This window comes from Pelophylax lessonae (genome assembly GCF_965119305.1).
Source record: "Pelophylax lessonae genome assembly, chromosome: 6".
Lineage (NCBI taxonomy): Eukaryota > Metazoa > Chordata > Amphibia > Anura > Ranidae > Pelophylax > Pelophylax lessonae.
The window spans coordinates 54,223,260-54,235,342 of NC_138773.1; the positions used below are offsets into that span (position 1 = coordinate 54,223,260).

General features: G+C 42.7%; 2 protein-coding genes across 3 annotated transcripts in view; one reads left to right on the top strand and one right to left on the bottom strand.

Annotated features, from left to right (window-relative positions):
• Positions 1–12,083, top strand: part of SLC5A10 (solute carrier family 5 member 10) — a 273,294-nt gene that overhangs the window by 101,917 nt on the left and 159,294 nt on the right. The gene's annotated exons all lie outside the window — the stretch shown is intronic.
• Positions 1–12,083, bottom strand: part of FAM83G (family with sequence similarity 83 member G) — an 88,660-nt gene that overhangs the window by 12,853 nt on the left and 63,724 nt on the right. For both annotated transcript variants that reach the window (XM_082260604.1, XM_082260603.1), the window contains exon 3: positions 1,464–1,588. In XM_082260604.1, coding sequence (XP_082116730.1) covers positions 1,464–1,588 — 125 coding nt within the window. The remainder of the gene's footprint in view (positions 1–1,463; positions 1,589–12,083) is intronic.

A 12,083-nucleotide genomic window follows, 5' to 3' on the forward strand; every position in this document is an offset into this window, starting at 1 on the left:
GCATATGGAATGTTCAGCTTACAAATCTGGAAAAGCACCATCAATGCTGAAAGATACATCCAGGGTTTAGAGCAACATATGCTTCCATTCAGAATATGTCTTTTTCAGGGAAGGCCTAGCATATTTCATGTGTACAATGCTAAACCTCATACTGCATCTATGACAGCAGCATATCTTTGTAGTAGAAGAGTCTGGGTGCTTAACTGGCCTACCGGCACTTTCATCAAATGAGTGAGCAGTTAGAATCCTAGATCAGGCAGGAATGAGAAAACATTCCTCTCCCAAAACTCCAGCATCTGGTGGAGTGTTGTTTAGGCTCCGTTCACATGTAGGCGTTTTGGGGCGTTTTTGGGGAGTTTTTCTGCTCTAGGATCAGCTCTCAAAACGCCCAACAAGACAAATCCTATTCATTTCAATGGCCTCTGTTCACATCTGAGCGTTTTGACGCTGTGAGCAAAACGCCCAAAAAAGTACATGAGCTTCTTTTTGGGCAGATTACAGGCGTTTTCCATTGGTCTCTATTCAATCTAAAAACGCCTGCACAAAAAAACGCCTGTAAAAAACGCCTGTAAATCGCAGTAAAAAACGCACGAAAATGCTACGCTCAGGTGTGAATGTAGCCTAAAAGAAGAGATGATACAACGTGGTAAACCTGCCCCTGTCCCAACTTTTATGAGACGTGTTGTTGCCATCAATTTCAAAATTACCTTTTTTTTTTTTTTAAATGGTACATTTAATCAGTTTAAACATTTAATATGTTCTATTTTCTTTTGTGAATAAAATATAGGTTTATGAAATTTGCAAATCATTGCATTCTGTTTTTATGTAGATTTTACACAGCGTCCCAACTTTTTTGGAACTGGGGTTGTACTATGTCTCAAGTTGTTCAAATCTCCACTGCTGCTTTACCCTCATTGCCTGTTCATCTTGTGGTCCTGCAGAATTCAAAACACTACTAATGCCTACTGAACACTGGGCATTTAGCCCCTCTGCCTGGGATTCCAGTGTTTTCATGTGGGCGAAAGACACAGGTGCACTATACAGTCCCACTGGTATGCAAAAGTCTACAAGAGGCTGAAAGCTGCAGCGGTTGGAAGGGACTTGACGTTGATTGACCAAGAGGTACTAACTAGCGCCCAGGGACAAATGTCCGGAAGGAACACTACTTGAATTTGTGGCATTTGTCCCTGGGAGCATATGGCTCTAAATATTAGTATCACTCAGTACAGCGTTCATCTCCGTCAAGCCGCAGCAGCTTTCAGCCTATCACAGACTTTATCAGACTGCAGGCAGTGGGACTGGATGCTGGAACTATGCTTCCCAGGTACACTAAAACAAATCAAATTCAAATCAAAGCAAATTACCATCTTACTGCTGTAATTTTTTGGGGTTTTCCAAATGCATTAAGACAGGATGTAGTATTGCTCCTTCTCTAGCTGAGAATTTAATTTTGGGGTCATTACCTGTAAGATCCACAAGCCGCTTTGTCTCCATCTACAAACATGAATTTCTGTCCCAGGGATCCTTTAAACTTGGTGGAGAAACGTGTGTAGAACTCTGGACCACCTAAAGTCCGGACCCTCAGGTTCTGCAGAAGAGAAAAACAAAATATGTTTTACCATTTGGTTTCCCAGACAGCAAGTCAGAACACGGGACTATTGTCCACCACCATAATCTTTTCAAACAATGGCTGTTCATATTTACACAAACTGTGCCCAGGATTCAGAATGTGGAACGTATTGTGTCCATAAAACACATCTTTGACAATAGCAAAGAGGCAGTGACGTAACTTCATACTTCTTTCATAATAGAGGATGACAGAAACCTACGGATCCAAATGAGAATCATCCAACTTTATTTGTACAGGAAAAAAATAGTTCTGTCCAAGAATCCTGTATTTTTTCGCAGTTTAGTTAGATAAAAAAAAAAAGAAGTGCAGACATCTTACTGGCTACTCAATTAATTCATTTTATTATTCTGTGGCTGCTCAATTTACTTACAGTATGTATTATTCTGTGCCATTTGTATACATGTAAAATAGCTTAATTTGCAGCAATTAAAAAAAAAAAAAAAAAAGAATATTAAGCAAACAAACATTTCCAAGTTTTAAAAGGAAAGTGGTGTAGGGATTTACTGGACAATGATCATTCCAACACATGGATAAAGTAGCAGACACTAGCCATGGGACGCTAAAAAATCTCCCAAAATGGAATTGGAAAAACGACGTAATCAATAAGTGATGGCGTCGGTGGTCTGTTTAGACCACTTTTAAGAGAAACTTTTCTGAAAATTAAAATTAAACTGTGAATAAAAGAATTCCCTGATAAAAAGGTCCATGCCACTGAATGCTTTAATGTTGGAGAAACCACAGCTGAAGACCATTCAGTATCTGATATTTCCAGAAGGGTCAGGTTCCTGCTGTGACAGAGGGTCAGCATAAGGAACCACGGCAGGACCTGCTGAATACCAAAACAGGGACTTCATCTGATTGGGTGTAGTCACTGTTCGGCCATTTGAAAAATTGACTTTTGTCAAGCTGGGTGATGATGACTTGGCTCACCCACACCTCAAATTTTGGTAGATTCTGCAGGAATCAGACAAAATTCAGCCATGAATGGACAGCTTTAGTAGTACAGTAGAGTTTACCCAATTTATTTGATCCTCTCATCTCATGGGAAGCCTAACTTAAAATAATAGGCTCATTGCATTCTTCAACTATGCAAACACTCCTAGTGCTCTTGCTAGCCAGAGACCATGTGATCTTTTGCCCTGGCCCTATGTCACATGATGGAATTCAAGAGCAAGGGGATCATACTTGTGGCAAGAAAAAGATACTTTCTACTCCAAATAACAGTGCGATTTGGAACTGCTGACACGCTCCCCACTGGTTCACATAAAGAGTGATTTCAAACAGCAGGTCAGTTTTTTCACTTTGCATTAAAGGGATGAAAGTAACATGAATCTAGCCAGTAAAAAAAGATGCTATATACTGGTAGCCGGAGGTCTGGGTCTTAAAACTCCAAGGCCTTGCTGATCTTCCCTACCATGGATGGTATTTGATGCTTAAGGTGTGTCAAAAATCCTGCTCCCCTCTGAATGCAATGGTTCTGGCCTGTACATCCTGTAGTGATGTACGAGGAGACGAGAGAAACAAAAGCATGCTGTTGGAGGCACCCAGGGAAAAGCAACACGGCTGAGTTTTAAGACACCGAAAAGGTAAGTGTATATATAGATTCATTTTTTTTCCTTTTTTACATTGGGCGGGGGGGGGGGGGGGGGTTACTTTTGACCACCGGCTTTAAAAGCACCTTCTTTGCCAACCAGGATAAGCACTGAGAGTGGAGCTCTGCAAAGTTTGGCGGACCTCGTATGGTTGCTTGCATCAACTGTTGAGCAAGACATAAAATTACCTGTATCAACATAGGTAGGACACCCTCTCTTGACTTATCCACGCGGCAATGTAGAGATGAGTCATACTGGTAGACAATTGGGTTACAAAGAACGCATAAATGATCCCAGCTTTAAAGTGCAATAAAGAAAGATCTATTTACAGAACTCTGCAATGCGATATGTAGAACACTGTAGCCGTGTGTTGGGTGAGAAGCAGCTGCTGCAGACACATGTAAGCTTGTTACTGTAGCACAGGGATAGTCAACATGCGATCGAAATGTGAGGTCATAACAATGTAACCAGACCTGAAACTGGAGCAGCCCTGCGTGCTACAGCGTCCCCTCTGGCTACAGAGTTATTATTAATCTTCGTGTTTCTGGAGATGTCACGGACACCTCACCCTCAAAACAGTGAGGACTTATCTGCCTTCACTAGCTGTCCCAGTAAAAATGGTCATCAGGGCAACTAAAGAGGGCGAATCTTCTTAGCAGGAACAAAGACCGTATTAAAACCCAAAAGCTGGTCTAACCCCTCACAACCCTATCCATAACCAGGGCAGAATAGTCATGAGACTAAATAGAATCGGCTCAATTTTGCAACGACAGAGCATAATAAGGCAGAATAATATATTCGAATCAGTCATGATGGCAGTTTTCTTGATGCAGCGCATTTGTGAGAACTTAAACAATAAGACATGAGACAAATTGCCCAGTTTAAGCTTTGGGACTGCACTGGGCAACACTGCCAAAAAACTCAGCCCAATGGATATGGTATAAATGGGCCCTTAGAGTAATGCACACTTGTGACTCAGCTGTGTATGCAGGCGAGTTCCATTGCTGTGGATCACTTTGAAGGTAACTTCTGCTGTGAACAAAGATAAAAAAATTGTATTTAAAAAAAAAAAAAAAAAAAAAAAAAAAAAAAAAATCACAGGGTTATAGGACCATTGTAGCCATCAAGGTTTTGGAGTAAAAATCAACTTTTTTTGGACCATTTTTCATTTGATCTGGAGAATATGGAGAAATAAATAATAAAAAGAATGATTTAATGGGCATCCAACTTGTTCTCCGGCCACAGACTTGACATATAATACAAAGTAGGCCTCGTTTTTTGTACTCTCACTTTCTGGACATGTGCGTGGGAAGACAATTTTATTGTTCTTATGGTCTTTGTGGGTTGCCAGGCACAGTTTTTCAGCAGTAAAGGCGTGTGTCGATTTACAGCCACCATAAATCTCTTTTTTAGCAGAATTATTATCCCGAAGAATCTCACTTTCCTGTCCTTGATCCTTGCTCTGCTTAGAAAAACAATTCCAACAGACAAACATAAAAAAAAAAAGTAATGCCTTCTTTATAAATGTCAAATCAGAAGGCCTGAACTGGTGTCAATACCATTTCTGTGCAAATGAAAAGGTCTGCCACACATACAATGTGAGATTTGCCATATTGGAGATAAGGCCACCAATTGTCTGTTCACTAGAAATTAGTGACATCGCTGCCAAACTCCAGCCTTGCCTTCAGTCTTATACAAGCTCACATCCCGAAATTTCTTACTCTGACTTCACTGCACACAATGAGCTTCTCACAGTGTGCATTGGAAGTTGCAGCAAGTCACAAAGGGAAGACAAAATATAAACTTCATCCAACCTCTGCCTTGTGCCACTATTACCATTTTAAAGCAATGTATTTTTTTATTTTTTTTTTTCCAAGAAACCACAGACAGACAGAGTAATCAGCAAATCCTCTTCTAATGTTCATTGTCAAAACCTAACTGAACAAGCTGAAAATATAAGCGGATTGGTTGCCATGCAAAACTGTTCCAGATTCGGTCTGCTTCAGATTTCATAAATCCCCCCCAAATAACTAACAGATGAACAGCATAATATAATCCAGGGGCGAATCCAAAAGGTAACCACAAAAAGACATAGGGCCCAATTAGCAAATAAGGTTTATAGGATGAATGATATACATTGACCTCAAAGGAGGAATGTATATGAGCAGGGTTGGCGTTCCCGCTAGGCACTGCTGCCTAGCCTAGCCGGGAGGGTGCAGGCTGGCCCAGATGCATCACCATGTTAGCTCGCCTGGTCCGGCAACAGCCGCGGCTTCACCGGAATAGTGCTGTCACTGTGTCCTGTGTATGTGCCGAGTCTCTGAGTGTCACTCACTGTGTGCTTTGCTGCTGAGCCTGTGTAGTGTGTAGGCCTCACGATCCATATGATTGGTGGTAGTGATGCCGCCCACCAATCCCTGCAGCCTGGCTGGCTCCATGTGCCCAGGACAGATGCTGTGCCAGCCAATGCGGTGCTGAGCGATGGGGCGCCGCCCACCTCAACGTGATGTCATTTCCTCCTCCAGTCCAGTCCCACCCAGAGCAGAGGAGCTGTGCAGTCCCTGGCTTTCTGTCCCACACGGTGTGGCTCAGACTAAAGCCCCGTACACATACGTCGAAAATTGGCAGGGAATTTTCGGCCAACGTCCAAACTGACGATTTTCGGCTTGTTAGTATGATGCTTCCGACAACCGACTCCGACTTTTCGGCCGAAAAAAATCTGGTGTGCATGCTATAAAATTTTTGTTGGCCGTCAACACAACGGCCAATTTTCGTGCAGTCAGTACAGATTTCGACAGGGAAAAGTCTGATCAGCAAGTCTGGGCATGCTCAGTGAGGAAAGAACAAAGAAAGCAACCAAACACATGACATCACTTCTGAAGTAGAATTTTGTTGGGCGAGAAAATTCGTGTGCAGTCTAGGCACATTCCAACCAACAAAACACAACTCTGGACAAAAGACGGTCGATCGGTCGGCCGATAATCGTTGCGTGTGTACGGGGCTTAAGAAGAGATTGGAAGAGAAGGTACCGTGTGTCAGTCAGATAGTGTGGCCTATAATTGCTGCCTGGCTCAAGCTGTAGACAACACAGTCTGTAGCTGCAGCAATCCTTTTCGGAATTCCCTGTGTACAGTATTATGGCGTCATGTACATATTTATTGTAGTATGGTCATGGACAAATATTGAATACTGGATTGATGATCTAGATGAGAGAAGAAATTGGAATGGATGGTGGACCAGTGTGGGATATCAGAATTATATAAGCAGCAGTCTTGTGTGATCCCCAATATTATATCAGCAGGAAAATACAATATATACAAAATCAGCAGTCTTGTGTGATCCCCACAATTATATATGAACAGTAAATATATTATTTTTGATATAATATATTGTAATAAAAGACTGCTGCTTTTGTATATATCCACTTCTGGACCACCCAACGCACATATACTGCAGCAGGGCGGCCCTTCAGCACGAAATCACGTGCCGTACCTGTATGTCTTTTTTTTTTTTCGAGAGGAGGGCACGCAAAAAGCTGACCTTTCCTAGGGCGCAAAATAGTCAAGGACCGGCCCTGCATATGAGCTCACGTTCAGGAGTAGAAGGATTCCTTGTGTTACTATTTCCAGTGATTTGACAGGTTACATCCCTCTAAAATAAATACTGACAAAGCCTACACTTTAGCCGTCTGCTCCTGGTACACATAAGTGCTGTATTTTTAAAAAGTAACTCCACTTTTGTTAAGAATAAAACATTCCCCTCTGGGTTATCTATGTACAGGTGAACAAATACCACCAAAAGAAAGCTCTATTTGTGGGGAAAAAAACTACATCAATTTTATTTGGGTACAGCGTCGCACGACTGCGCAATTTTCCGTTAAATTAACGCAGTGCCGAATCACAAAAAATGGTCTGGTACTTAATGGGGGAAATCCTTCCGGTCCAGAGCTGGTTAAATACCAGCAAAGTACTGAGATCCGGCATGCTATTGTTTAACCAAACCGATGCCATTTTTTGAGGTCTCATGTGACAAAGATCTGACTATTTTTTTAACGATCAGAGAGATAAAAATGTTGGCTCAGACCACAAACTGGCTGCTTTTCCTGTGAATGGATATGACACATATCCTGACACTTCCCCTGTAAGAGACTTGCAGGTTACATGAAGGTGTGAAGAATGTGACCAGTCAATGAACATCATTAAGGCTGACAGTGACACCACACACAATGAGTGCCATCAGGAAAACCCGGCAGGTTAAATGTCAATATATAATTACAAAGCCAATATTAACCCCTTACTGCTGGGGAAAGATTTTTTAAACTGCTCTTGATGATTTTTTTTTTTATAATGGTGCCGTGGAAATTAGAAAAAAGATTCCAAGACTGCTTAAAGCAGAACTTGCTGGGGAGGCCATGGGAGCTTTTGCTAATCCTGCCTCTTCTTGTGTTCTTCCTCCAGATTGGCATCTCTTTTACCAAGAGGCACTCAGTGCTGATGTGCCTCCTGTGCATACAGGCTTACTAGCTCATATAACATTATGACCAACAACCTAATATTGAGTAGATCCCCTTTTGCCATCAAAACAGCCCTGACCCCCATTGAGGCATGGACTGCACTAGACAAAGCATCACACTGCCTCCTCCAGCTTGCCTTTTTCCCATAGTGCAAACCTGGCCATTCACATTATGTAAAAGAAAAGGTGATTCAGACAAGGCCACTTTCTTCCATTGCTCCATGGTCCAGTTCTGATGCTTACATACCTACTGTAAGCGCTTTTGGTTGCGGGCACAGGCAGTTTAGGCACCCCGACTAGTCTGTGGCTAGCTCCATACACAACAAACTGCAATGCTCTGTGTGTTCGGACACCTTTCTATTGGAATCAGCATTAACTTTTTCAGCAATCTGAGCTACAGTAGCTCTTCTATTGGATCGGACTACACGGGTCAGCCTTCACCCTTCACATGCATCAATGAGCCCAGGCTGCCCAGAAACCTGTGGCTGGTTCACCAGTTTCCTTCCTTGGACCACTTTTGGCCCTGACCACTGCAGACCGGGAACATCCCACAAGAGCTGAAGTTTTGGAGTTGCGCTGAGCCAGTCATCTAGCCATTACAATTTGCCCCTAGTCAGAGTCATTTAAATCCTTACACTTGTCCATTTTTTCTGCTTTCAACAGAGCAACTTCAGGGACAACATGTTCACTTGTTGTCCAATATATCCTTATCCGCTCTCTGATGCATTGTCACAAGATTATCAATGTTGTTCACTTTACTGGTCATGGCTGATCGGTGTACATTATGTGGCTCTGTTCTCTGAGCCTTACACATGACAGTGGACTGAGAGCGCACACTGCACATATGTCAAAACACTGCACACAATAAAATAAAAAATTGCTATAAGAAAGGAAACCGTTTAATTTTGCAGAAGAGACAAAGTCGCTCATATAAAAAAAAACAAAAAAGACCTAGTGGTCGCTGTGGTAGGATTCATTTGAGTTGTACATTTGAATTGTTCCCTATATTACCCTGGTGATTGTTCATTGTCATTTGAAAGCCTTTATCAAAGGGGGCCAATAATGGGCTGTATGTGCGCTTCGTTTCAAGAACCAGCTATTGGTGAAAACCACTGGTCTGCACTAAAAATCATGACAGCCAATCATGGTGATGATACAAGTATGTTAACAAACTTGCCAACCCCAACCATTACCATTAGGCCTCATGCACACTGGGAGTTTGCCCAGCTTTTCTAAACGAAAAGTTGCGTCAAATGCACCTAAAGCCACATTTTTGCAAACGTGTTCTTGGGTTTTTATTCATTTTATTGGCCAGAATATTCATTTATTCTAGACACTGAAATGAATGAACACCCAAGCGCTTGATGCGCCTAGTGTTTATGGTGCGCGTCAGGCGTTTTTTCTGCCAAAACTCTGCTGCTCCTGACCATGCTGACAGTGAGTTTTTTTTGTTCTGCCTCTAAACACCTGTAAATGGACACACAGCCCATCATTAAAGTAGAAAACCCCTTTTTTTTTTTCTAATAAGGCTTACCTATAGGTACAGTAAATATCTCCTAAACTTGCACTGTTTGGGAGATATTCCCACTACATGCAGCTGGTGAGGTTACGGGCGCATGCACTCTGAAGGGACAGCATACCCGTGCCGTCCCCTTAGAGCTCCGTTCCGCAGTCCTTGACTTATTGCAGCGCGGCCAATCAGACAGCTGGAGGAGGACTCGAACCAGGAAGGAAGACTGGGTGAAGATGGAAGCCCTGACAAAATGTGCTAGTATGTGATATATACTAGTACATTAAACCATTGTCTTGCAGGGTTTAAAAAAAAAAAAAAAGAATAAAAAGTTTGGATTATTATCGGTGTAAGGCACAGATTCAGGGAAAAAAAATGCAAGACACCTTCAAAAGCGTGGTTTAAACCACTTAAGGACAGGAAGGTTTTACCCCCTTAATGACCAGGCCATTTTTTTTATACAGCACTGCGTTACTTTAACTGACAATTGCTGCTAATCTGCTATAAAACATTCCCAATTAAAAAAAAATAAAAAAAATATAATTTTTCATAAATTTAGGCCAATATGTATTCTGCTACATATTTTTGGTAAAAAAAAAACCCCAATATATAGTGTATATTGATTGGTTTGTGCAAAAGTTATCGTGTCTACAAACTAGGGGAAAGATTTATGCCATTTTTATTTATCTATGTTTTCTAGTAATGGCGGTGATCAGCGGTTTTTAGCGGGACTGCGACATTATGACAGACAGATCGGACACCTAACTGACACTGGACACTTTTGGGGCAACCAGTGACATTACTAAAGTAAGCAGTCATAAAAATATGCACTGTCACTGTACTGACACTGGCAGGGAAGGGGTTAACAGCAGGGGGGATGAAAGGAATAAATGTGTGCCTAGGGGAGGCTGTGTGGGGGATGTGTACTTACTGGATGAAATAGGAGGAACACAGGATCTCTGTGTTCATCACTGACAGGACAGCTGTGTGCCGCGTTTACTTCGGGAGACCGCCGTTCTGTTTCCATAGGGAGCAATCACGGGTGCCAAGGGGACATCGCTTCCACTGGACCCGCTGATTGGCTCCTCCTCTAGCCAATCAGCGTGTGCCCACACTCAACTGCTACACGAAACAAGGTACAGGTAAGTAGTTTCGTGTAACAGGGCCGACCTGGCGCAGTATAACTACAGCAGATGGTCAAAACAACCAGTGTGCATGAGGCCTTACTAAAGTAGGCCATACATGGTTCAAATCTCTGGCCAGTTCGCACCGAATCGGCAGAAATTCAAACTGTTATGGGCAGACTAAATGTACCGATCAACTTGGGTACAACCAGCATGTAAAGGAAAGGTTAAAAAATGTAAATGTAAAAGTTATGTTGAAAATAACACAATTGTGTCAGCTTATAATTTAAAATATGAGCTTGCATTTAGTAAAATAGTGTATCAAATAAATGCTGTACATATCCTTATAAAAAGCAGTGTTGTCAGGTTAACTGACGCATACGGACAGTGATAAATTAGGTCTGGGCATTTAGGTTTGTGACCTTTGCACAGGAAGAGGTTAATACTATTGTCATATACATCAGACACCCCTACACTTTAATTTGGTATTTTTGACAAGTCAGCGGTGCTGCAGGCTTCCCCAAAGGCTTGTGTGAGCTCTGGATTTCCCAGGAAAAAGCAGCAGCCAACCTGAAGTGTAATCTTTGCCTGGAGCACAATTTCATGACACAAAGACAAAAAGTCAGAGTAAAATTTCAGACAATAAATGTGCTTTGTGGTAGCCTGTGTGAGAACGCACCCCCACCCCCCAATATTTACACAACGTTTTTCCTCCTCCCCTCTGATCTGCATTCTATACATTGCACGGTCCGCACCCTGCCCTCCAGGCAAAATTTTCTTCACTCAGGCGATGACTTGCTACATACAGAGAAAAAGCAAAAATAACTGAATCTTGTAAACACAGGACTCACCATTAAAGTGATATTAAAGATTCATTTTTTTTTCTATAGAAAAATTGAGATGTATAGGTACAAAAACATAGCCTTTGGGCATTCCCCGGCTAATACATAAAACATAGAACTATTAATAACACCTCCTATTATAGAACCCCCCCCCCCAAAAAGGGGGGGGGGAAACAACACCTTCCATACACCTCACTCTGTCGTTCTCTTATAAAATCACTTCAAGGGTTGATAAAAATATAAGGAGATTCCTGTTCCCTCTCAACCATCAGGTCAATGTATCATAAGAAGAAGAATTTGTTCGTATCATAAACTAAACCTAATCGGGGAGGGGGGGGGGGGTTCAATTCAGTCTGTGGACTCCTGATCAGCTGTCTTCGTGTCCTCTTCCGTGACTTCGGAGTCCCACAATGCACTGCACCGACCCCGCTCGTCACTTCAGGTGCAGGTGTTCTAAAATTTTATCGGACCCATGAAAATTCCGGACCTCGTCACTTCCGGCTGGTGCGAGCCCCGGTGCGCATGCGCACATGGTCTGAGGAAATTCTAAGACTTACAGAACAGCTGATTGAGAGGAGGAGGGGCTGAGGTGGGACGCACACACCGCCGCGGGAAAATTGCTGTCACGGGCGAACCATATGTGCTAGAGACCCCAAAATTGTATCGCAGGTAGCCAAGACGCTCCCCTACAGCTGTTAAAAATTTGGGGTCTCGGGGATGAAAGGGTGCGGAGCAGTGGTCCCCGGTTCTCGGGGTCACTGCTCCGCGCCCTTTCATCCCCGAGACCGACGGGATCACTGCTCCGCGCCCTTTCATCCCCGAGACCCCAAATTGCTATCAGCTATAGGGGAGCGTGTTGGCTACCTGTGATAG